The sequence below is a fragment of the Aquarana catesbeiana genome, linkage group LG10, assembly GCF_042186555.1.
Source record: "Aquarana catesbeiana isolate 2022-GZ linkage group LG10, ASM4218655v1, whole genome shotgun sequence".
Classification (NCBI taxonomy): domain Eukaryota; kingdom Metazoa; phylum Chordata; class Amphibia; order Anura; family Ranidae; genus Aquarana; species Aquarana catesbeiana.
The window spans coordinates 252,242,885-252,270,305 of NC_133333.1; the positions used below are offsets into that span (position 1 = coordinate 252,242,885).

General features: G+C 44.0%; 1 protein-coding gene across 1 annotated transcript; it reads right to left on the reverse strand.

Annotated features, from left to right (window-relative positions):
* Nucleotides 1-502: 502 nt before the first annotated feature.
* On the reverse strand, nt 503-25,799 carry LOC141110183 (taste receptor type 1 member 1-like). The gene is made up of 5 exons (XM_073601389.1): nt 25,160-25,799; nt 13,654-14,394; nt 7,749-7,958; nt 5,340-5,460; nt 503-1,494 (listed from the first exon to the last, which is right to left on the reverse strand). Exons 1-5 carry the CDS (start codon nt 25,508-25,510, stop codon nt 560-562), a joined length of 2,358 nt encoding a protein of 785 aa, XP_073457490.1. The 5' UTR covers nt 25,511-25,799; the 3' UTR covers nt 503-559.
* Nucleotides 25,800-27,421: the final 1,622 nt, after the last annotated feature.

Here is a 27,421-nt window from a genome sequence, read left to right on the forward strand (position 1 = left end):
TGCCCTGTCCACATTCCTGTGACCACCAGAAGTTCAGGGAAGCAGCCCCGAGAGAACGGGAGCCTTCAGCAATTAAAGTTGTAAACTGCAAGTTAATTGAGCAAGCTGAAGTTAGAAGCTGATTGACTACCATGTAGAGCTGCGCCAGATTTTGCACTTTCCAGTTTTAGTAAATGAATCCCTTTATGTCAACACCCTAATATGTAATACTGGGCTATTCAATAAAGCTAAAAAAAAAAAAAACACTACAGCTGGAATGTGATTGGTTGCTCTATGACACAGTTTCCTCCAGCCCCAGTTTTCAAATTTTATTTTCATTTGACAAACAATGCTTTTCTAGGTAGTCAGTCTACATCAGGGGTAGGCAACCTGGGGCCCTCCAGCTGTTGTGGAGCTTCATTTCCCAGGAGGCATTGCAAGGCTGGCAGTTACAATTACTCCCAGAGGCATGATGGGACTTGTAGTTCTGCAACAGCTTGAGGGCCCCAGGTTGCCTACCCCTGGTCTACATAGTTCCATAATCATCAGCCCGATGAACTTAGTAATGCTCCTCTGATCATTACTCATGTGCAGACTGTTTCTTGGTGTAATCTTGGATGGCACTCTGGAAATGTTCCGTAGTGTTCATTCCTGGTCTGAACAAAATGACGTAACATTTCGGAGTAAAATATCCAGCTAGGATCCCAAAAACGCTGAGGAGCACGGCGCCAACGTTGACCGCGGCAAGGTACTTCCCTTGATAGACGATGTACGTGGTGAAGAACCCAATCCAGGAGATGAAGTAGACCAGTAAACTGAATGAGATACACTTAGCCTCGTTGTAGTTTGCCGGTAAATCTTTCCCCATGTAGCAGAAGATAAAACATATCATGCTGAGGAAAGCAATAAAAATGATTTCAGCGATGGAGCCGACAGACACGGACTCGGAGCATTTTAGTATGATCTGATCCGGGAAGGTGGAATAATCTGCTACAGGCCTTGGAGGCTTCACCACGATCCACACAACGGAGATCACAACCTGAATGGCGGAACTTACGGCAATGAAGACGTCCGAGCCATTCTTCTTCACCCAGATGTCGTATACTCTTGGCATATGGGAAGCCATCTTGAAAATACACACAATCTGAAAGGCATGGACCACGATGCAAGCAAAGCAGATGGTGAAACTCACGGCAAAGACGGGTTGCCTCACCATACATGTGATAATTCCAGGCTTGCCAAAATAGCAGTATAAGGTGCAAAGAGAGAGCGCTAAAGACGTTAACATCCCCAGACACATCTTCCCTCCTGCCGATTTCACTACCGGAGTGCTTAGATTGATCATGAATAGAACGGCTATTGCTATGGTCACTAAGAGCAACAATGTAACAAGAGTCAGAAGAACGAGGGACAATGGGTCAGTCCAAGGTAGGTATTCCAGGGTTCGGTTGTAACAGATGTCACTTTTCATTGGTGACCACTGGTCAGTTCCACAAGGTTGACATGAATAAAGATCTGGAGAACATAAATGTTGATTTTGTTTACTTAAATAAAGGTATATTGTAAATAAAAAGCCACACAGCCAACCCAAAACGAATTTCCTCATAGACACCAGGAAATGTATACACTTGGAGTAATCCCGATATGTACAGTTCCTTCCATACAACTTTCCTCTGTCCACTTTTCCCAACCCCGTTCTCCATCAGAACAGCTACTGATCTACAGTAGTGGTGTTCCGTGGCAATTGTTATTTCTTCCTATACTTTTTTGGATTCCTATGGAATCTCCTTTCTGGGACTTACAAGGATTTTAAAGCAGAACTTCAGCCACACAGCTAAACATATAGGATCAATGTACAAAACTTTACTGTTTTTACTGCCAGGAGATTTTAATTTTGTATGGCCAGTCTTGATTAGGGACGAGCCAGTGATTCCTTCCAAACCTAAGTCATGGCCATATTTGTTCAACACCGTCACTACTATCCCCACCTCTTTCTTTATAAGCCAAGCTGAACCATCCAGATTGGCTGTGTGTACCGGGTTTGTTGGGTTTTTAAATTAGTTGTCAGCCGGCATCGTTATTGATGATGGATTAATGAGGGACAATTTTTTGCCTTGGCAAATATTTGGGTGTTATTTCTATGTTCAATTTTTTTTGTATGTATTTTTTGTTTCTATGTACCTCCTTACTCATTCACTTTGTATGGCTATCTTATTTATAAAGAGGGCTTCCAATTCCCACAAGCCCCAGGCCAGGGTTATGGGGATGAGGCCTTTGTCCTCATAAATATGGGGACAGGGTGTTTTACCAGGCAAGTTCTCACTGGGAAAGCATTTTGCCTATGTTGAGGGCATTTGGCCTAGTATGGTTCAGGATTGGGAAGCCGCATGCTCCCCCCCGTTCCTCCTTCTCCTGACCAGCCAGGCTGCATGCTCGGATTAAGGGTCTGATATGGATTTTTTTATTTTGTTTTTTTTAAACAAGGATTACTGGGGAACCTCACAGATTTTTTTTTTGCATGGGGCACCCCCTCAAATCCATACCAGACTTAAAGCTCCCTGCCAAAAGACATTTCTTAATTTTTTTTTTTTTTTCTCTAGCATATGTTCCTCAAGACAGTGCCCATCCCCCTGCTATTTTTTTGCAAAACCCTTTTAGCCCAGAAAGTGTTCATTTTTGATTTGACAGATTTGGCTCCCATTGATTTCAATGGGATTTAGGTACGGCACCCAAGCGCCATTAAAGTTCGCCAAACTAAAGTCTAAAAATACCTCCTTAGCAACAGACCTACATCCACAAAATCCCTTGCTGGTGCTAGTACCTTCTCTCCTATCTCTTCAATTTGCCAGGTCTTTTGCCATTTTGACAGGATGACGTAACTCCTGCACATGCACAGGAGTTCATTCATTCTGGCATCAAGACTCCATGCCGAGAATGTACCCTGAACTTCTCACCCCTCCTGCCACCCATGAGGACAATCCCTGCTGTAAAGATCATGAACTGCCATTTGTAGAAATGGACACATTTCCAGGAGTGGCTCCCCCGCTGTGGTCACTGGTACAGTCCTCTAGCCCCTTCGTCACTACTTCTATGTAAAAGTCGGCACTCATCTATGGGCTCTACAGTCTTCTTTATTCGACCACGGTATTAAAGCGACAGAGGACAGTGCTAACGCGTTTCTGCCAGACTAATGCCTTTTCTGGCTTAAACGCATTAACACTGTCCTGTGGTGTTTTTATCCTGTGATCTAATAAATACTGTTCAGCCCATAGCTTAGTGCCAGCTTTTGCATACAATTTGTTGGAAAGATCCACCTGGTTGAGCACAGTTATTTCTTTTCTTCTCATGCCTTCATCACTACTGTGTCCTCTAGTTATGTAGCAGCTGGCCACTTTGAACAGGGGGAACTAGGAAACCAAGACTTCCAGAAATCTTCGATTCTAAAGATTCTTATGAGGCTGATTTCTCTTTACAGACAAGGTCACTTTAAAGAAAACCTAAGTTTTTTTTCCCACATAGGGCAGAGCAACGCGTTTGCCTTCTTGCACCCCCCCCCTTAGCAGCACATACTACTCCTTCGACCATGGGGGGCAGAGAAAACACTCAGTACTTTCTGATATGGAGGCACATGTTCAGTTCCATTTCTCTCATGTGATGAAATGAATACTTGGTGAGTTCCTGCCCAGGGCTGTCTATGGGGGCAGAGAGACAGTCCAGTAAAAACATCCAAGGGAGCCTATAAGAAAATGTCTTAAGACAACTCCAGATGTGTATCTGAAATATCTCCTAATATAGAATTATATATGACTTTTTTTTCTGAATGGTCATATACAATGCTGTGAAAAAGTATTTGCCCCCTTTCTGATTTTTTTTTTTGCACATTTTTCACACTTAAATGACTCAGATCATCAAACAAATTTTATTATTACACAAAGATAACCTGAGTAAATACAAAATGCAGTTTTAAATGCAATCAAGGGTTTGTGATAACTGGCAAGTCCTTCACATTGTTGTGGAGCAATTTTGGCCCACTCTTTTTTGCAGAATTGTTTTAATTCAGCCACATTGGAGGGTTTTCCAGCTTGAACGGCCCGTGTAAGGTCATGATACAGCATCTCAATTGGATTTAAGTCCGGCTTTGACTAGGCCACTGCAAAACCTAAATTTTGCTTTGTTTGAACCATTTCGAGGTGGACTTGCTGTTGTGTTTCGGATCATTGTCCTGCTGCATAACCTAAGTGCACTTGAGCTTGAGGTCACAAACTGATGGCCGGACATTTTCCTTTAGGATTTTCTGGTAGAGCTCAGAAATCATGGTTCCATCAATTATGGGAAGTCCAGGTCCTGAAGCTGCAAACCAGCCCCAGACCATCACGCTACCACCACCATGTCTGACTGTTGGTATGATGTTCTTGTTATGAAATGCTGTATTCGTTTTATGCCAGATGTAATGGGACACACACCTTCCTAAATTTTTGTCTCATCAGTCCACAGAATATTTGCCTAAAAGTCTTGGGGATAATCAAGATGTTTTTTGGTAAATGTGAGATGAGCCTTTGTGTTCTTTTTGGTCAGCAGTGGCTTTGGCCTTGGAACTCCCCCATGGATGCCATTTTTGCCCAGTCTCTTTCTTATTGTTGAATCATGAACACTGATCTTACCTGAGGCAAGTGAGGCCTGCAGTACTTTAGATGTTGTTCTGGGTTCTTTTATGACCTCCTGGATGAGTCCTCGTCATGCTCTTGGAGTAATTTTTGTAGGCCGGTCACTCCTGGGAAGGTTCACCACTGTTCCAAGTTATCTCCATTTGTGGAGAATTGCTCTCCCCGTGGTTCACTGGACTTCCAAAGCCTTAGAAATGGCTTTGAAACCCTTCCTAGACCGATACATGTACATTACTTTGTTTCTAATTTGTTCTTGAATTTTTTTTTAGATTGTGGCATGATGTGTGGCTTTTTGTGATCTGTTAGTGTGCTTCACTTTGTCAGACAGCTTCTATTTATGTGATTTCTTGATTCAACAGGTCTGGCAGTAATCAGGCCTGGGTGTGGCATGTGAAATTTAACTCCGCTTTCCAAAAAATTGTGATTAATCACAGTTAATTTATGATTCAGCATGGGAGGGGGCAATTACTTTTTCACATAGGGCCAGGCAGGTTTGAACAGCTTTTTTTCCCTTAATAAATGAAACAATTATTTAAAAACTGCATCTTGGATTTACTCAGGTTATCTTTGTGTAGTATTAAAATTTGATGATCTGAATCATTTAAGTGTGAGAAATATGCCAAAATATAAAAAATCAGGAAGGGGGCAAATACTTTTTCACAGCACTGTATGTAAGTATAGTTATTAGTAACTCACTGCTTGTGTTGAGAAAACTCATTTCCGGGCATGGGATACATTCAAAGCAGCATGTGTGGGACCCAGTCTGGACCCTTCTTTCTCCTTTTCCACATTCTTTAGAACAAACCGATTCTGGTACCTGTGTGCAAAGAGAACATGAAATTGTTGGTTTACTTTGAAATGTGACCTTGAGATATGGCTAGACCCCATTCAGCCTCTTGTTATAGCTTTGTTATTTAGACTTGTTTTCGGAACCAAAAGTGTTGGGCTCCTGGAACTTAAAATCAAAGTACACTATTGAACATCCTTCCAAACTATTAAGTTTACGTGTTTGGCAATGAAATGTTGCACAATAGCGTGTAATAGTTCGGTGAAGACCCTTTACTGTTCCAGCATGACTGTGCCCCTGTGTACAAAGCCAGGTTCAAAAAGACCTAGTTTGATCAGTTTGGACCAGCTTTATAAAGGCATGGTTTGACCAGTTTGGACCAGCTCAATAAAGACATGGTTTGAACAGTTTGGACCAGCTCAATAAAGACATGGTTTGAACAGTTTGGGCCACCTCCATAAAGACATGGTTTGACCAGTTTGTACCAGCTTTATTAAGTCATGTTTTGACCAGTTTGGACCAGCTTTATAAAGACATGGTTTAAACAGTTTGGACCAGCTCTATAAAGACATGGTTTGACCAGTTTGGACCAGCTTTATTAAGTCATGTTTTGACCAGTTTTGACCAGCTTTATAAAGACATGGTTTAAACAGTTTGGACCAGCTCTATAAAGAATGGTTTGACCAGTTTGGTGTGGAGGAACTCAGGGGTAATGTACAGAGCCCTGATCTCAACCCTACTTAACACCTTTTGGGATGCATTGTAACCCCACTGGTGAGCCAGGTCTACTCATCCAACATCAGTACCTGACCTCACAAATGGGCACAAATTCCCACAGACACCTCCAAAATCTTGTAGAAAGCCTTCCCAGGAGATTGAAGGATGTTATACCCACAAAGGAGAACCAATGCCATAATAATACCAAAGGTTTTGGAATGGGATGCCCAGCAAGCTCATATAGGTGTGATGGTCAAGTAACCACAAACCTTTTCCGAATAGTGTATCAAACAAACCTCATTGTAATGGGGGCCCTTAGTATATTATCTATTAAATATCTCTGTCTGCCTTCATTTACCTCCTGTCTACATTTATATATCACAAATATTACACAGTAATAGTATAGGGGCCAAAGCAATTATACCACCCATATGACGCAGAGGTTATGCTCTAATGGCAGTGACCACACTCTTTAAGGCCACAGAGAAAATAATTTGAAAGCAGATGTAAATTACAACTGTTCCATTTGGTTTCCTAATGCACAATAAATCATAAACAACTGGAAATTTTTGGTTAATAAAATGCCTTTCCCGCTATTTCATTCTTTATTGCTTCTCCGTACCACTGATCCCCTGCAGTCTCTTTACAACCACACCTTGTAAGCATGCACTCCAGTGATGCTCGGTGTTTTTCAGGGTGGGTTTCCTGATGGTGACCACCATGAAACATGTGGGTTTAATTTGCCAGTAATCTCCATTGGAAGTGCTTTTGACCAGGTGGCAACACAGCAGAACAACTGAAAGACCGGGCAGAGCGTTGTCACCCCATAATAGGAAGTATTACCAAGGAGCTTCATGCTAGGATTGCCATGTATTATTTTAAATAAAGCTGCAGAGTTAGAAGTGCTGAAAATGACTGTAGACATTGCATCAACATGTTAACCCCCTCCTGCCCAGCCCGGGCCTCCCCTTTAACTGGGCTACTACACCCAGGGGATGGGAGTTTCTTCCTGATCACGTGACCACTGCGATTGGCTGTCACAGTGGTCACGTGATGGGCAGCTAGTCCTGCCACCTCCCAATTATTTCTTGAGACCGGGAGCTGTCCTGGACAGCTCGGTTACTGTGCTGAGAGTCAGCATGCTCTTGGCACCGAACGTTCTGCCGCCCATTGACGCATATGTGCAGCCTGTGGGCGTTAAGGCCTACCCACTGAAGTTGAATTCCAGGCTATTGCCTAATTATACTTAAACCTGCACCCTCCCCCTTCCAAAACCTAATATAACTACCCTGTTAAAGGAAGATACTTATACTTACCTCTGAAGGCGCTCCGTTCCGGTCATGTGATTGGCTGCTTCAGGGGAGAGAAGGGACAGCCAACAACGGATGCCCCTTAGTAAGCCTATGGGTGACGACAGGTTTAGGCATAGTTAGGCAAAAGTGTGAAAAGTCACTTTACCAGTACTCTGTGCCACATGGAAAATGGCAATCAACCATAAAGAGAATATTATATAGAGTTGACCCAACCAGCTCTGAAAGGGAGCAATACAGACTGCCACATATTGGTTGAAGGTTAGAAAAAAACTTCTTAGGCCAACTCACGGTATTGTCCTTGGTGTACCACTGGAGTTTGTCATTCAACTGCAACCTCTGTGAAGTTTTACTGTAGGAGCCGATGACTTTGATGGTTGGGGTGGCGCCGCTCAAGGACCACATGATTATGTCATAACCAGTGGCTGGGTTTCCATTACTGTCGAAATTAATGGTCTGATTGTATAAAGTGAAATTCACATTCTTCACCTTTTGCAGAAGCTATGGACAAAAACACAAGAATTTAACCAGTGAACGGTAAATCCCCAAGGTACACCACCCAACGTGTTTGACTACTTTGTAGAGATTGGGGTAGAGTTAGAATCTGCTCTCTGTGACCCTAATGGGAAGATGTTGCTTCCTGACCAGCTTTCTTGTACAAGTGACTTGTACAAGCCCTCTGAAAGCGTGACCCCCCCCCCCACTACCTGCAGTGGTTCCTGGGCTCTACTGTTCCTCCAGGTAGCCCCCAGGACTGCTGTGAGATGTGAAGAGGTGATTGAGGAACATTTTACAGGAGCTGGGATGTAAGGCTTGGCATGTTTGGTATCTGTTAATTCAAGGCAACCTCACATTTAAAATTTTACCAAAAAAATGAATAATAAATTGTGCTTATGTGCACTAAAATTTACTTCAATGTAATTTTATTTTTTATTGAAAATATGTATTTGATGAACATGTGAGCTAATATGTTACATAAAAATTGAAACTACCACCATTTTATTCTCCAGGGTCTTTGCCTTCAGAAAATATATGTAGCACCCTGCTAAATAGGCTGCTAGATAGGCTAGGTTAATTTAGTTTTTCTTTTGGCACCCCTGTAATCAGCGGAGCAGTTTGTGATTGCTTTGAACTGTTCTAAGCTTCACTGATTGTGGGTTCGACTGTTTCCCCCCTGCCTTCTGGAGAATTCTAGAAAGTAGTGGGCTGGAAAGGACAGACCCACAGCCTGAATATTTATGTGGTCTCGGCCAACCCCTGGGGGAGGATGCCCAGTAGGAGGCTGAGGAGTGCAAAAATAATCTGGGGCCTGAGGCAGTTTTATGCTTGTCTAGGAGAAGTTTCCAATCTGAAGAGTTGCTGCCCTTCTGGGCAGCCCAGCTGAAATTCTATCTGTGCTCACAAGTAGGGATGAGCTTCGAGTACGCCGAACAGCGAACAATTTGGGGTGTTTGCGGCAAATTCGAATGCCACGGAACACCCTTTAAAAGTCTATGGGAGAAATCAAAAGTGCTAATTTTAAAGGCTTATATTCATGGTATTGTCATAAAAAGTGTTTGGGGACCTGGGTCCTGCCCCAGGGAACATGGATCAATGCAAAAAAAGTTTTGAAAACGGCAGTTTTTTCGAGAGCAGTGATTTTAATAATGCTTAAAGTGAAACAATAAAAGTGTAATATCCCTTTAAATTTCGTACCTGGGGGATGTCTATAGTATGCCTGTAAAGGGGCGCATGTTTCCGGTGTTTAGAACAGTCTGACAGCAAAATGACATTTTTCAAAGGAAAAAAAGTCATTTAAAACTACTCGGGGCTATTAATGAATTGCCGGTCCGACAATACACATAAAAGTTCATTGATAAAAACAGCATGGGAATTCCCCACTGGGGAACCCCGAACCAAAATTAAAAAAAAAAAAATGACGTGGGGGGTCCCCCTAAATTCCATACCAGGCCCTTCAGGTCTGGTATGGATATTAAGGGGAACCCCGGCCAAAATTTTAAAAAAAATGGCGTGGGGTCCCCCTCAAAATCTATACCAGACCCTTCAGGTCTGGTATGGATTTTAAGAGGAATGCCGTGCCAAAATTAAAAAAACGGCGTGGGGTCCCCCCAAAGATCCATACCAGACCCTTATCTGAGCACGCAACCTGGCAGGCCGCAGGAAAAGAGGGGGGGCCGAGAGTGCGCCCCCCCTCCTGAACCGTACCAGGCCACATGCCCTCAACATTGGGAGGGTGCTTTGGGGTAGCCCCCCAAAACACCTTGTCCCCATGTTGATGGGGACAAGGGCCTCATCCCCACAACCCTTGGCCGGTGGTTGTGGGGGTCTGCGGGCGGGGGGCTTATTGGAATCTGGAAGCCCCCTTTAACAAGGGGACCCCCAGATCCCGGCCCTCCCCCCTGTGTGAAATGGTAAGGGGGTAGTACCCCTACCATTTCACAAAAAAACTGTCAAAAATGTTAAAAATGACAAGAGACAGTTTTTGACAACTCCTTTATTTAAATGCTTCTTTCTTCTTTCTTCTATCTTCCTTCAGTTTCTTCCTCCATCTTCTTCTTCTGGTTCTTCCTCCGGTGTTCTTGTCCGGCATCTTCCTCCGCGGCATCTTCTTCCCTTCTTCTCCTCGGGCCGCTCCGCATCCATGATGGCATGGAGGGAGGCTCCCGCTGTGTGACGCTTCTCTCTTCATCTTCTTCTCTTCATCTTCTTGTCTTCATCTTCTTTTCAGGCCGCTCCGCATCCATGATGGCATGGAGGGAGGCTCCCGCTGTGTGACGCTTCTCCTCTTCTGATGGTTCTTAAATAACGGGGGGGGCAGAGCCACCTGGTGACCCTGCCCCCCTCTGACGCACGGGGACTTGACGGTGACTTCCCTGTGGCATTCCCCATGATGTCAGAAGGGGCGGGGTTACGTAACGGGTGACCCCGCCCCTCTCTGACATCACAGGGAATGCCACAGGGAAGTCCCGTCAAGTCCCCATGTGTCAGAGGGGGACGGGGTCACCGGGTCATCATGGATGCAGAGCGGCCCGAAAAAAAGATGAAGACAAGAAGATGAAGAGAAGAAGATGAAGAGAAAAAGATGAAGAGAGAAGCGTCACACAGCGGGAGCCTCCCTCCATGCCATCATGGATGCGGAGCGGCCCAAGGAGAAGAAGGGAGGAAGATGCCGACGCCGCGAAGGGAGATGCCGGACGAGAACCCCGGAGGAACAACCAGAAGAACCAGAAGAAGATGGAGGAAGAAACTGAAGGAAGATAGAAGAAAGAAGATAGAAGAAAGAAGAAGCATTTAAATAAAGGAATTGTCAAAAACTGTCTCTTGTTGTTTTTAACATTTTTGACAGTTTTTTGTGAAATGGTAGGGGTACCCCCTTACCATTTCATAGAGGGGGGAGGGCCAGGATCTCGCCCCCCCTCTTTTCCTGCAGCCTTCCAGGTTGCATGCTCGGATAAGGGTCGGTAAATGGATTTTTAGGGGGACCCCACGCCATTTTGTTTTTTAAATTTTGGTGCGTGGTTCCCCTCAAAATCCATACCAGACCTGAAGGGTCTGGTATAGATTTTAAGGGGAACCCCACGCCATTTTTAAAAAAATATTTTGGCCAGGGTTCCCCTTAATATCCATACCAGACCTGAAGGGCCTGGTATGGAATTTAGGGGGACCCCCCACGTCATTTTTTTTTTTTTTTTATTTTGGCTCGGGGTTCCCCTGTGGGGAATTCCCATGCCGTTTTTATCAATTAACTTTTATGTGTATTGTCGGACCGGCAATTCATTAATAGCAGCGAGTAGTTTTAAATGACTTTTTTTCCTTTGAAATGTTATTTTGCTGTCAGACTGTTCTAAAAACGGGAAACATGCGCCCCTTTACAGGCATACTATAGACACCCCCCAGGTATGAAATTTAAAGGGATATTACACTTTTATTGTTTCACTTTAGGCATTATTAAAATCACTGCTCCCAAAAAAAGTCTGTTTTTAAAACTTTTTTTTGCATTGATCCATGTCCCCTGGGGTAGGACCCAGGTCCCCAAACACTTTTTATGACAATAACTTGCATATAAGTGAAAATTTAAAATTAAAATTAGCACTTTTGATTATTCATGTTCGTGTCCCATAGACTTTAAATTTTTTGCCTGTTTGCAAGTTCTGGTGCGAACTGAACAGGGGGGTGTTCGGCTCATCCCTACTCACAAGGACCCAGCTAGGCTAAAGCTGGGGGAGCCTGTTTTCGGAAAATGTCCAGAACTAATCAAGGGATTTCACCAAGGATCTGGTCTGGAGAGGAATTTTGGACTGATATTGGAAGGAGGCATCCAAATATCCAGGGTCATTGTGAGTACAGACCTGAGTGTAGAATCCTGGTAACTGTAGCTGCTGCTATCCCTTGTGTATCACTACTAGTGCTTGACTGACCTGGGGTATTTCTGATGGTGTCTCAGTGCTGTTCATTTTCTGGGCCAATAAAGGGACTGTCCTAAGGAATAGCGACAAAGTGAAGAGTGTCCTCTCGTTGCTGTTCAGTGCTGATGGAGTTCTCACAGCTCCTTATGCCTTATCCAAATGTTTTCAGCAATAAATATATTGTTTAAAAAAAGGCAACCCCTAGACCAGTAGACCAGGGGTAGGCAACCTTTCAGAGGTTGAGATCTACCTGGACAACATAAAGGCAATCAAAGATCCCCTTAAAAAAAGGCGCCCCCCTTAAAACACCATCAAGCCCCTAATAAAAACACAGCATAGTGTCCTGTGCCCCCCCCACCAAGTAGTTTCCTCTGCTCCCCTTTACATCATCCCCTTAAGTAGTGTCTTCTTCCTCTGTACACCAGTGTCCTGCCCCCTTTTACACAATCCCCTCTGCCCCCCCTCGTAGCAATATCTTCTGCCCCCTTCACGTCACCCCCCCCCACTGTAGTGTCCTTTCTCCCCCATAGCAGTGTCCTCTGCCCCCCTTCAGATCACCGCCACTGTAGTGTCCCCTGCCTCTGCCACCCTTCACATCACCCCCCTCCCCCACTGTAGTGTCCTCTGCCTGACCCCCCCCCCCCCCCCATTGCAGTGTCCTGTGCCTCCCAAAGTAGTGTCCTCTGCCCCCTCACATCACCCCTCCCCACACTGTAGTGTCCTATGCCTGACCCCCCCCCATTGCAGTGTCCTGTGCCCCCCAAAGCAGTGTCCTGTGCCCCCCTTAACATTACCCCCCAACTATAGTGTCCCTTCCCCTCTGTCACCTTCACATCACATCCCCCCCCCCCCCACTGTAGTGTCCTCTGCCTGACCCTCACCCTATTGCAGTGTCCTGTGCCTCCCAAAGTAGTGTCCTCTTCCCCTTCACATCACCCCTCCCCACACTGTAGTGTCCTATGCCTGACCCCCACCCCCCACTGCGGTGTCCTGTGCCTCCCAAAGCAGTGTCCTCTGCCCCCTTAACATTACCCCCCAACTATAGTGTCTCTTCCCCTCTGTCACCTTCACATCACATCCCCCCCACTGTAGTGTCCTGTGCCCCTCCCCACCATAGCAGTGTCCTCTATCTCCTCAGCCTAACAACCCCCCCCTGTAGTTTCCTCTGTCACCCCCCCCCCCTCACACACACACACACTGTAGATAGCAGTCTCCTACCTTACACTGGTAAACACTGTGCAGCAGAGCGGAGAGTGAGAGGTCACAGTACTGGATGGAGGGCGGGAGTTTCCAGAGTTAACTTTTCACATGAACAAGTTGGTGATTGGTTGCCAGGACCTCCCAGCTTCCTAGCAACCAATCACCTGCAGGTAAATTTGAACAGTCAACTCGGGCAGCTCCCGCACTTCATCCAGTACTGTGATATGTCCCACTCTCCGCTCTGCAGTGAAGGGGGGGGGGGGTGTGGAGGCCTAGGGGGGAAGGATCGGCAATGCAGGGTTGTGTTCCCGATCTACCTTTCGGCTGCCCGCGTTCGACTGGTAGATCGGGATCGACAGCTTGCAGACCCCCGCCCTAGACTGTTTATTGAGCCAGAGAGAGTGACTGTTGCTATGTGCCTGGCTGCCGTTGCACTAATCTGGGATAGGAACCTGTGGCAAATAAGCTGCACCTGCGGGGGTAAGCACTACATATATAATGTGTAGGGGTTTAATTAATCTTCAGGCCTAAATCATGCATTTTATTGCATGTGCAAAAAATCCTAAAATGGCTCTGGCAGGGGTACTTACTTGCCATGGGTAGAAAGTGTTGTTACTGCACTGTCCAGATTCACAGTCGAGTAGATCATGTAAGGCATTTGCTATGGCGTACACTGCCGAATAGACATTGAAAGAAACTGACATGGCAAACTGAGTGGCGATGGGCATGGTCTGCAGTGTGAAGGCCTGACAGGCCTGGCAGACTTGGTTGCAGCCATTCTTTCCCATGCTTTTCATTTTTGGAGATGTGACGTAGTCCGTTTCAAATTGGAGGATCTTTGGGAAATAGACCTGACCCACTGCAACTCCTAATACCGAGCCGATTCTTTTATTACTGGTGAGTGCTATGATTTGAGTGTCCATTGACCAGCTTTCACTCCCGATCCAGACAAAGTCGGTGATGTTGGCATTTATGACTTCTTGAAAAAATATCCTTGCGTTTAAATAGGCAGAGAAGACCACAGTTGCCTTGACCCTGGTCTGGATAATGTTGGCCACCATCTGCTTAACCACAGTTGTGTCTGTGCTGTACGGGATCAGGCCCTGGTATGCTATGCAGATGCCATTCTTGCTCGCCAAGGTGTTCAAGTCTTGCACGCCCTGCCGGCCATAGACATCATCACTGCCAACTATCGCCACCCACGTCCACTGAAACCTCTGTAGCAGATTTAAGATGACTTCTACTTGGAGCTTGTCGCTGGGGATGGTGCGAAGGAAGGATGGATAGATCTTCTTATCACTGAGCTGCTCATGAGTGGCTGAGTAACTTATCTGAAAAAACAAATCAGATGTTCTGTCAATGATACAGTATTCATCTCCGGCATTACTTATTAAATATTATTCCCGAAAAGATTAGTCTAGGCAAGACTTATCAATGGAACAAAAGGGCATTTGTTCTTTCTACATCTCCCCAACAAGACAAAACTGGTAAAAAGAACTCTATCCCAAAAAAGTGTTGGCCATTTAGGGTAAAATGTGCCTGCTTACCTCCAAAATTATTTTCTTTAGTGGCTACACACATTGTCACACAGACAATAGTCCCCAATGTTGTTCAGGCAACTGATATCTACCCTTTCACTCTCTAGACCAGCCTTTCTCAACCAGGGTTTCTCCAAAGATTGCTAAGAGTTCCTTGAGCAGTGAGATTGAGCTATTGTGCTTGATGGTGCCTGCATAGTTGTGGCTTGGGACCTATGTCCACTGACCACCAACAGCCATTTTACCAAAGCAACTGATATCTACCCTTTCACCCTCTAGACCAGCCTTTCTTAACCAAGGTTCCTCCAAAGATGACTATGGGTTCCTTCGGCAGTGAGCAGTGAGATTGAACTATTGAGCTTGATGGTGCCTGTATAGTTGCAGCACCAATAATACTATGCAGAGCCAGTGGCTTGGGACCAATGGCTACTGACCACCAACAGGCATTCTACCCAAGCAACTGATATCTACCCTTTCACCCTCTAGACCAGCCTTTCTCAACCAGGGTTTCTCCAAAGATTGCTAAGAGTTCCTTGAGCAGTGAGATTGAACTATTGTGCTTGATGGTGCCTGCATAGTTGTGGCTTGGGACCTATGTTCACTGACCACCAACACCCATTTTACCAAAGCAACTGATATCTACACTTTCACCCTCTAGATCAGCCTTTCTTAACCAAGGTTCCTCCAAAGATGGCTATGGGTTCCTTTGGCGGTGAGCAGTGAGATTGAACTATTGAGCTTGATGGTGCCTGCATAGTTGCAGCACCGATAATACTATGCAGAGCCAGTGGCTTGGGACCAATGGCTACTGACCATCAACAGGCATTCTACCCAAGCAACTGATATCTACCCTTTAACCATATAGACCAGCTTTTCTTAGGAACGGGTCCTCCAAAAATGGCTAAGGGTAAGCAGTGGGCAGAGAGATTGAAATTGATTTATTGCTTGATGGTGCCTGCATATTAGCAGCATGGATGTTACTATGTAGAGCCAATGGTGTGGAACCAATGGCCACTGACCACCAACAGGCATTAATTGTAAGGGGTCGCTACAGGGATTATCAATGCAGGGGTCATTCCTCCAACAGGTTACCAATGTAACATGGCAAGTGTTCCACTGACCACTAGTACAAGGCTCAACTCCCACCAACCACCATCTAAGAAGGCACCTTTCTCAATGACCAGGGAGGGCCATCCACTGACCACCAATGTAATGGAGCACTATATGAACCACCATTGTATGGAAACACTGTTCCACAGACCACCAATGTCATTTTGACTTTCTGCATTTCTTTTATAGCCATTATTAGTTAGTTATTACATTTCATGAATATTAATGAAAAAATGATCTGGGTGTTAAATATGCTTAGTAGGCACTTTTGTTGTCCCCCACCCCCTGCTGGTCACTATTGTTCCTCCTACCCCTTGTTGGGCACTACAGTTGTTCCCCACCCCCCAGTGGGCACTATTAGCTCACTCCAGCCTCCCTGGGGCATTATTGTTCTCCTCCATCACCCACTGCACACTATTATCTCTCTCCACCCTCCCTGGGGCACTATTGTTCTCCTCCATCACCCATTGGGCATGATTGGTCCTCTTTCCAGGCCATATTGTTATCCTGACCTCCCACTGCACACTACTGTTCCACCAACCACCTGCTGAGCACAACTGTTACCCCCTTAAATAAAGTGAAGTAAAGTGGTTGTCTAATCAGTAACTTACAACAGCTTTACTGCAGTTAAGAGATAAGGTTAGGTCACGCGTCAACTGCCTGAAAACAATACAGCCCTATGCCATAGTAGACACTCAAGATCAATACTGGTTATATGCCTAGAAATACAAAATGTTATCTCAGCACTTCCTTCTTTGTCTCCAAGGTCAGAATAACGTTTGTGAGTGCACAGATGTTCCGCAGGGCACTGTTGGGTTTCCCGAGCATGCACGTGTGCGCAGACAGGGCTGGTATGCAAGTCCCCAAGCTCATGGTGTCTGCACATGTGTGAAAAATCTTGTGTGTATGTGTAAAGATATGCCTCAAGGTTCTGTTGGGACTTGAGAGCCTGGTGGAGCCCTTTCACTTATGGGATGATTCCCCCAAGGGGTTTTTTAGCAGCAAAGTATTAAATCAAAAAAGTAGTGATTTAGTAAAATCTTTTTATTTCACAAAATAGAATTCAAATTTATGAATGGTTTAAAATATGAGCTCTGGTTACAGACTTAAAAAAACATAGTAGGTGAGGTTGAGAAAAGACACAAGTCCAACCTATGTGTGTGATTATATGTCAGTATTACATTATATATCCCTGTATGTTGTGGTCGTTCAGGTGCTTATCTAATAGTTTCTTGAAACTATCGATGCCCGCCGCTGAGACCACCACCTGTGGAAGGGAATTCCACATCCTTGCCGCTCTTACAGTAAAGAACCCTCTATGTAGTTTAAGGTTAAACCTCTTTTCTTCTAATTTTAATGAGTGGCCACGAGTCTTGTTAAACTCCCTTCCGCAAAAAAGTTTTATCCCTATTGTGGGGTCACCAGTACGGTATTTGTATATTGAAATCATATCCCCTCTCAAGCGTCTCTTCTCCAGAGAGAATAAGTTCAGTGCTCACAACCTTTCCTCATAACTAAGATCCTCCAGACCCTTTATTAGCTTTGTTGCCCTTCTTTGTACTCGCTCCATTTCCAGTACATCCTTTTTGAGGACTGGTGCCCAGAACTGGACAGCATACTCCAGGTGCGGCCGGACCAGAGTCTTGTAGAGCGGGAAAATTATTGTTTTATCTCTGGAGTTAATCCCCTTTTTAATGCCAATATTCTGTTTTCTTTGTTAGCAGCAGCTTGGCATTGCATACCATTGCTGAGCTTATCTACTAGGACCCCCCAGTCCTTTTCCATCCTAGATTCCCCAAGAGGTTCTCCCCCCAGTCTATAGATTGCATTCAGATTTTTGCCACCCAAATGCATTATTTTACATTTTTCTACATTGAACCTCATTTGCCATGTAGTCGCCCACCCCATTAATTTGTTCAGGTCTTTTTGCAAGGTTTCCACATCCTGCGGAGAAGTTATTGCCCTGCTTAGCTTAGTATCGTCTGCAAATACAGAGATTGAACTGTTTACCCCATCCTCCAGGTCGTTTATGAACAAAATAAACAGGATTGGTTCCAGCACAGAACCCTGGGGAACCCCACTACCCACCCCTGACCATTCTGAGTACTCCCCATTTATCACCACCCTCTGAACTCACCCTTGTAGCCAGTTTTCAATCCATGTACTCACCCTATGGTCCATGCACCTTATTTTGTATAGTAAACGTTTATGGGGAACTGTGTCAAATGCTTTTTCAAAATCCAGATACACCACGTCTACGGGCCTTCCTTTATCTAGATGGCAACTCACCTCCTCATAGAAGGTTAATAGATTGGTTTGGCAAGAACGATTCTTTATGAATCCATGCTGATTACTGCTAATGATACCGTTCTCATTACTAAAATCTTGTATATAGTCCCTTATCATCCCCTCCAAGAGTTTACATACTATTGATGTTAGGCTAACTGGTCTGTAATTCCCAGGGATGCATTTTGGGCCCTTTTTAAATATTGGGGCTACATTGGCTTTTCTCCAATCAGCTGGTACCATTCCAGTCAGTAGACTGTCAGTAAAAATTAGGAACAATGGTCTGGCAATCACTTGACTGAGTTCCCTAAGTACCCTTGAGTGCAAACCATCTGGTCCCGGTGATTTATTAATGTTAAGCTTCCCAAGTCTAATTCTAATTCTGTCCTCTGTTAACCATGGAGGTGCTTCCTGTGATGTGTCACGAGGATAAACACTGAAGTTTTGGTTACTGAAGCCCCCTGATTCCCTCGTGAAGACTGAGGAGAAGAATAAATTCAATACCTTCGCCATCTCCCCATCCTTTGTAACCAGATGTCCTTCCTCATTTAACTCATCACTTAGTCCAGTTCCACTTGGTCTAAGTTCCAGCAAGCTTAAAGATGAGCAGGCTCAAAATGAGTTCTACAGAAAGTTATATAGGCCTCAAGCACCTGTGACCAATTAACCACTCCCCTTAAATAGTAGGCTGAAGGAAGGAAAAAAAAAAAAAAAGGCTGTTTAAAAAGTGACAGAGAGGGTGTTATGTTCCATCATACATAGTTAAAGTCACACAGTGAAGCAAATTAAACATGACATTACAGAATTGCCATCCACATGAATACCCCAACGCGTTTCGACACATATAGTCGTGGTCTTCTTCAGGAAGATTTTAGTTCTAAGGAGATATCTAAAAAAACTCATAATTCTGACACATCATAATGTATAAGCATCTATATACTTATTAGTGGTATATTTACCGCTCAAAATATGGAATTGGGGAACTGTATCCTATAACCAGAATTTTTTTTAAAAGAAGTTCAGCGATCCAAGGGTCTCCATAGACCATTCCCACCTCCTTGGGGGGGGGAAATCCAGCTGGTAGAGCCCTTTTGGCACATCTGTCATAATAAAAAATATGGTGGGGGGGTCTGAAGTTCTCCTTTAGGCTGCGTTCACACTTATGCGAACTGGATGTGGGTTTCATCTAGGGCTGAAACAACTAATCGATTAATCAACAACTAATCGATTATGAAATTAATCGATTACTATTTTCATAATCGATTAATCGGCCAGTAACATAATGGGGTTAAAAAAAACTAAAACGAGCCCTTTATAGTACAAAAAGAGCAAATAATCGCTACTGTAGATGTTACTTTCACGGTTCTACAGTAAAAAATGAACCCCTTACAGTAGTGATTATCTGCTTTTTTTTAATTGTACTATAAAGGGCTAATTTTAGTTTTTTTAACCCCATTATGTTACTAAACGTCTTAGACCTGGTTTACATCTATGTGTTTTTTGGTGCTTTTTTGCAGAAGCGCACTGCAGTTCATTAACATGGTTTCCCACGTTCACATCTATGCTTTTTTCAGCCACTGTGTATTGGAAAGGGTCAGGGACTTTTTTTTTAAACACAAAAACTGTGCTCTTTTGGTTCAATATACTTCAATGGAGAAGCTGCAGAAAAGCATTTCATGCGTTTTTGCAGCAATTTGTGTTTTTTAATCTGCCCAACAACAAATTGGCCAAAAAAAAAGCAAAAACGCAACTCGCCGCAAAATCATGTGCGCACAAATCAAAACGCACTGCAGAAACAGATCAAAAGCAAACTGCCTAGGTGTGTACCGAGTCTTATGCTGGCCACACGGATTAATTTTCACATGAGAATATTCAGACGAAAAATCTTTGTACATTCGCTGAATGAAAGAATGTTGTTTGAAATTTTCACTTGTTTTTAACATTCTGTTTTTAAAATGAATGTAATTTCTGAACGAAAACCACATCCACTGTCTGAAAATTCCTTTGACCAAGAAGTTTTCTATTTCAAAATTTTCCCGTCACTGTGGTTGAAAACGAATGTCGACTTGACCCCACTAATGATTAGAAAACCGAACGAACATGAACATGAACAAAATGAAATTTTTTTTTGAAGGAAGACATTTGATCTCTGAGTCTGAAAATGTTTATCAGATTCACCCTTTAATAGTATGTACAGTATATCTCTTCTCTAACAATTTATACAGTATAACTCCTCTAATAGTATATAGGTATATCTCTTCTGTCTGTTATTCTCAGAGTGGATTAGATATTTTGCTCCCTAACCATATAGTTAGTTATTTATATTTACCGCTAAATAGAGATATTTAAGAATAAATTGCCTTTTTTTTAAACTTTACATATTAACTAAATTATACGCCACACTTTTTTTTTTTTTTTTAAGGTTATTAACCGATTAATCGATTAATCGAAACAATAATCGGCCAACTAATCGATTATGAAAATAATCGTTAGTTGCAGCCCTAGTTTCATCCAATTCGCATGACAGGAGACTTTGATGGGCTTTCAATGGAGCCGGTTCACACATCTCCGGGGCGGCCGCGGAGCGCACAGCAGAAGGGTCCTGTGCGTCTTTGGCTCCGTTTCAGGTCCGAATTCAGTTGGGCTTATAACTAATAAAATTCACCTTGACAGTACTTTTGAACACTTAGAAGATTATTATCACATATTTGTTACTAAATAAGGAAAAGCACTCCTATGGCCACATCCGTATGGGAAATTTAGTAACTAAAAAGAAAAAAAAAGCCGTGAGCGGCTTCGTTCCAGCCTTCTAATTGTAAACATGGAAGCGACGTCATGACGTCACTTCCCGTTGACTCGGCTGCCAATGGCGCCGGTTTAAAAAAAAAAAAATACAGTATTCAGAATCGTCGAAAATGGCGATCTGATTACTGTGAAGTGCAAAAGAGGGATCGGGGGGTCTTTTAGACCCCCCGATCCCTCCATAAAGAGTACCTGTCACCACCTATTACTGTCACAAGGGATGTTTACATTCCTTGTGACAGCAATAAAAGTGATCAAAATTTTTTTTTTTTTTTTTTTAAAACACAATTTCTAAATATAAAAATAAATAAAATAAGCGGGCGCGGAAGTCGCGCCCGCATATGTAAACGGTTTTCAAATCACACATGTGAGGTATCGCCGCGATCGTCAGAGCGAGAGCAATCATTCTAGCCCTCGACCTCCTCTGTAACTCTGTAACTCTAACCTGGTAACTGTAAAAAAAATTTAAAGCGTCGCCTATGGAGATTTTTAGGTACCGTAGTTTGTCGCCATTCCACGAGTGCGTGCAATTATAAAGTGTGACATGTTTGGTATCTATTTACTCGGCGTAACATCATCTTTCACATTATACAAAAAAATTGGGCTAACTTTACTGTTTGTTTTTTTTTTTAAATCCATGAAAGTATCCCTTTTCCCAAAAAGTTGCGTTTAAAACACCACTGCACAAATACTGTGTGATAAAAAATATTGCAACAATCGTCATTTTATTCTCTAGATTCTCTGCTAAAAAAATATATATGTAATGTTTGGGGGCTCTAAGTAATTTTCTAGCAAAAAATACGGATTTTAACTTGTAAACACCAAATGTCAAAAATAGGCTTAGTCATGAAAGGGCTAAAAAAAGGGGGTAAAGAATTAACATATAAACATATAAAACATATAGCACACACTGAACAAAATACATGGCGTAGAAGAACATGCATCATATACATAGCAGCGAGCCTCTGTGCGTCAACGCGTTTCGCTGTTTAACTTCATCAGGACACATTCAGGGGTTGTTGGAAAAAAAAAACAGGTCTCACTATCTTGTTGGAAAGTCCATAGAAGGTAATCTCCCCACTAAGCATCAGATATCACCATGTAATATTCAGATATTTGGAGAAGTAAGTGATTTAAGATATCATATATCGTATATGTAAGTAGTATTAACAGGTAAGGAAAGACCTGAAACAAGAAGGAGGGGGTGGGGGGTGGGGTGGCATGGACACAACCATTTGGGACCGTCTTCAAACCACAACGCCAATGGTATATATATTTTTGGCCAAATAACACCACATGTATACAAGCAGTGAGCGACAGCCCAAGCTGCTGTCAACAGATATCACTGGGACTGCAACACATTCACAAGGCCACCAAGGCTTGCGCTGCGTCCAGCATGCCCCCCCCCCAGAAGAACGCACGTCCACCACGCGGGCCTCCAAAAGCACAAGGTTTTGCCATAGGACAGACAATTTGTAAGTCAGGTCTTTAAACACCAGGGGGCAGTGTTTCTCTTCTTGATAAAAGCTTAAATGTACAATAAAAGAAGAGAAATCCACTTCTGAGCTCGCTGCTCCTTTGCAGGAGGTTGCCTTGTGTGCGGCGATGGGCAGGCATGCTTCCCTCTTGCCTTTCTGACCGCAGACTCTGCAGACTTTTGTAAAAACTTTTCTTTGGGCGCACGTGACACATTTGGATATTGGCAGCTGGTACATAATCTGCATTGTACTTTTAATCAATACTTTGGATTCATATGCGAGGTAAAGTAAGCGATGCGATCCGAGGGGCTAGTGAGCCCTCTGTGACCATCCCAACCACTTCAGTACCTGAGCACCTGGGAGCGTTATATATATATTTTGGGTTTTGTAGTCTACCCTAATGTATTATATACATTGCTCTTCGGGACAGACCGGGCTTTCGTTTGGTGGCACATTTGGATACATACGGTACCGTGAAAAATTCTTAGGCAGGTGTGATTCTAATGCTGTAAATGAAGAATGCTCCCAGAAATAGAAGGGTTAATAGTTTATTTTTATCAATTAACAAAATGGAAAGTAACAGAAGACAAATATCAAAATCCAATCAATATTTGGTGTGCCCCCCCCCCCACCCTCCCTGCATTCAAAACATTTCCCTTCTGTTTTACTTTCCATTTTGTTAATTGATAAAAAAAAAAAACTATTAACACTTCTATTTCTGGAAGCATTCTTCATTTACAGCATCTTTTTTTTCATACCTGCCTAAAACTTTTGCACAGTGCTGTATATTTTAATTCCTTAATTTTGGGGGGGCTGAATAGTAAATTTGCGCAACCCCCCCCCCCCATATATTTACCCCTAATATAATCAACAAAGTCTGCTGATTAAAATGACGTCATGTTAGCGCAAATTTTATTTAACCTCTTGCTTACCGGGCACTTAAACCCCCCCCCCCCTCCTGCCCGGACCAATTTTTAGCTTTCAGCACTGTCACACTTTGAATGACAATTGCGCAGTCATACAACACTGTACCCATATGAAATTTTTATCATTTTTTTCACACTAATGGAGCTTTCTTTTGGTGGCATTTAATCACCACTTGGGTTTTTATTTTTTGATAAACAAGCAAAAAAATACAGAAATTTTTGAAAAAAAAAAAGCCTCATAGTTTGTTATAAAATTTTGCAAACAGGTAATTTTTCTCCTTCATTGATATTTGCTGATGAGGCTGCACTAATGGGCACTGATGGGCTGCACTGATAGGCACAGATAAGGAGACATTGATAGGCACTGATGGGCACTGATAGATGTCACTGATGGGCACTGGTGGACACTGGTAGGTGGCACTGATGGGCACTGGTAGGTGGTATTGATAGGCAGCACTGGTGATGAGACACTGATTGGTGACATTTATAGGTGACACTGATGGGTGGTACTCTGGGCACTGATAGGTGGCGCTGGTGGGCACTGGTAGGTGGCACTATTGTGCACTGGTAGGTGGCACAGGTGGGCACAGAAGCCTCTGCAGAGGCTCTCCACGATCGGGACTGATGCGTGAGGAGAAAAAAATAGCTGAATACCGGCTCTGTTTACATCACATGATCAGCTGTCATTGGCTGACAGCTGATCACGTGGTAAGGGGTGGGGATCGACCCCTCACTCCGATCTGTGATCAACGAGTCTCATAGATTTGCTGATCACAGAGCGTGCCGCGCGCGCCCTGCAGGGGGTGCGCCGCGCAGGCCGCTCGAGCACGGGAGGATGTCTATGGATGGCCTCCCGGCAAAGTAGGTCCGCGCTGCAGCTCGGCTATAGCGTGGACGGGAAGAGGTTAATGTAGTGGAACACAGTAAAGCTCAAAGTGAATATATAGTGCCTTGAAAAAGTATTCACACCCCTGACATTTTCCACATTGTGTCATGTTACAACCAAAAATGTAAATGTATTGTATTGGGATTTTATGTGATAGACCAACACAAAGTGGCACATAATTGTGAAGTGGAAGGAAAATGATAAATGCTTTTCAACATTCTTTTACAAATAAATACGTGAAAAGTGTGGGAGGGGCATTTGTATTCCGCCCCCTTTACTTTGATACCCCTAACTAAAATCTAGTGGAACCAATTGTCTTCAGAAGTCACCTCATTAGTAAATAGAGCCCACCTGTTTGTAATTTAATCTTAGTATAAATACAGCTGTTCTGTGAAGCCCTCAGAGGTTTGTTAGAGAACCTTAGTGAACAAACAGCATCATGAAGGTCAAGGAACACACCAGACAGGTCAGGGATAAAGTTGTGGAGAATTTTAAAGCAGGGTTAGGTTCAAAAAAAGCTTTCAACGTCTCATGGAGCTCTGTTCAATCCATCATCGGAAAATGGAAAGAGTATGGCACAACCGCAAACCTACCAAGACATGGCCGTCCACCTAAACTGACCGGCCGGGCCAGGAGAGCATTCATCAGAGAAGAGCCAAGAGGTCCATGGTAACTCTGGAGGAGCTGCAGAGATCCACAGCTCAGGTGGGAGAATCTGTCCACAGGACAACTATTAGTCGTGTTCTCCACACCAAACTGGTCAAACCAATGCCATTATGGAGCTGACTTTGTACATGGGGGGCACGGTCATGTTAGAACAGAAAAGGGTCTTCACCAAACTGTTACCACAAGGTTGGAAGAGCCCAGTTGTCTTTAGTACCCTTAACTAGAGATCTCAATCCTTCCAGGGGAATCTAAAAGCTTCCAGACATATACAGTGGGTGAGGTGAGGCACGTCCTGTACTTGAGATTCTAAGATTATGATCATCGTGCATTAAAATATAAGTAGCTCTATTGAGAAATCTTTATCTTATCAATACAGCACGGTGACAATGATAAATAGATCTTACCTGGGGAACAAGAAACTTGCCCAATATACTGGCTGCAATAAAAGCAGAACTACTGCTTGATGGTCCGACCAGAGCGATGGCTTTTGTCTTGTAGTTGGTGAAGTTGTTCTGCATCTTTATAGAAGGCTCTTCAGGCTGGTAGAGGTTCCGCAGGACTCCGTATATGTTGGTGGGGTCGGAGCAAGTGTCATATAGCTCATAGCCCAGAGTGACATTGGGGAGCAGTGTGCTGGAGTTATTGATCTCCTCTATGGCCATTCTTGTTGTCATGAATAAGTGATAGCCCTGGGTATTAAAGACGGTGCTGAAAATGCAAAAAAAAGGAGAAGTGTGAAGGCTAAAAAATGTCATTTACAAACCGGATTGTGTAAAAATAGATTTTGAAGTGGATCCAGCATCAGAGAGATTTTTTTCATGTTAAGTGAATGCACTTGTACACTTGCTATATATATATATATATATATATATTTTTTTTTTTTTTTGTTTGTTTTTTTGTTTTAGCAGAGACCCTAGGGTATAAAATGGAGATCATTGCAATTTTCAGTCACGCTGTATTTTTCAGTCACACTGTATTTGCACAGCGGTTTTTAAACTCAATTTTTTGGGGAAAAATACTTTAATAAATTATAAAAAAAAAAAAATCTCTCCTCTGCCTTTAAAAGCAAAAGATCAAAAAAAAAAAAAAAAAAGCAGTTTTTGTTTACTTCCTCCCTAGACCGGAAGTGATGTCATATTCACATCTTTCCGGTTCTCCAAGGCCCTAGAGGCAATCAGGGACTATCTAGTCTCTGCACTGTCTTATCTTTTCTCGGGCGAGCCAGAGAAACACTGCCGCTTCTGAAAGTGATCCAGCGGCTCATCAGGACCTTACATCCTGAATCAGAGTGCCCCCTTACATCAACTGCCCCCATCAGAGTCCCCCTTACATCAACTGTCCCCATCAGAGTACCCCTTACATCAGGTGTCCGAATCAGAGTACCCCTTACATCAACTGTCCCCATCAGGGTCCCCCTTACATCAGCTGTCCCCATCAGAGTCCCCCTTACATCAACTGTCCCCATCAGAGTCCCCTGTACATCAGGTGTCCGAATCAGAGTGCCCCCTTACATCAACTGTCCCCATCAGAGTCCCCCTTACATCAACTGTCCCCATCAGAGTGCCCCCTTACATCAACTGTCCCCATCAGAGTGCCCCCTTACATCAACTGTCCCCATCAGAGTCCCCCGTACATCAACTGTCCCCATCAGAGTCCCCCTTACATCAACTGTCCCCATCAGAGTGCCCCCTTACATCAACTGTCCCCATCAGAGTCCCCCGTACATCAACTGTCCCCATCAGAGTCCCCCTTACATCAACTGTCCCCATCAGAGTCCCCCTTACATCAGGTGTCCGAATCAGAGTGCCCCCTTACATCAACTGTCCCCATCAGAGTCCCCCTTACATCAGGTGTCCGAATTAGAGTGCCCCCTTACATCAACTGTCCCCATCAGAGAGCCCCCTTACATCAACTGTCCCCATCAGAGTGCCCCCTTACATCAACTGTCCCCATCAGAGAGCCCCCTTACATCAACTGTCCCCATCAGAGTTCCTCGTACATCAACTGTCCCCATCAGAGTCCCCCTTACATCAACTGTCCCTATCAGAGTCCCCCTTACATCAGGTGTCTGAATCAGAGTGCCCCCTTACATCAACTGTCCCCATCAGAGTCCCCCGTACATCAACTGTCCCCATCAGAGTCCCCCTTACATCAGGTGTCTGAATCAGAGTGCCCCCTTACATCAACTGTCCCCATCAGAGTCCCCCTTACATCAGGTGTCTGAATCAGAGTGCTCCCTTACATCAACTGTCCCCATCAGAGTCCCCCTTACATCAACTGTCCAAATCAGAGTGCCCCCTTACATCAACTGTCCCCATCAGAGTCCCCCTTACATCAGGTGTCCGAATCAGAGTGCCCCCTTACATCAACTGTCCCCATCAGAGAGCCCCCTTACATCAACTGTCCCCATCAGAGTGCCCCCTTACATCAACTGTCCCCATCAGAGTCCCCCGTACATCAACTGTCCCCATCAAAGTCCCCCTTACATCAACTGTCCCCATCAGAGTGCCCCCTTACATCAACTGTCCCCATCAGAGTCCCCCGTACATCAACTGTCCCCATCAGAGTCCCCCTTACATCAACTGTCCCCACCAGAGTCCCCCTTACATTCCACTGTCCCCATCAGAGTCCCCCTTACATCAGGTGTCTGAATCAGAGTGCCCCCT

Bases quoted from the DNA above. Each gene is read 5' to 3' on its own strand.
- LOC141110183 (XM_073601389.1), bottom strand. From the start codon at position 25,510: ATGACATTTTTTAGCCTTCACACTTCTCCTTTTTTTTGCATTTTCAGC. The intron at 14,395-25,159 runs GTAAGATCTATT...TTGTTTTTTCAG, and splicing joins GCAAGTTTCTTGTTCCCCAG to ATAAGTTACTCAGCCACTCA. The intron at 7,959-13,653 runs GTAAGTACCCCT...TTTTGTCCATAG, and splicing joins ACACTTTCTACCCATGGCAA to CTTCTGCAAAAGGTGAAGAA.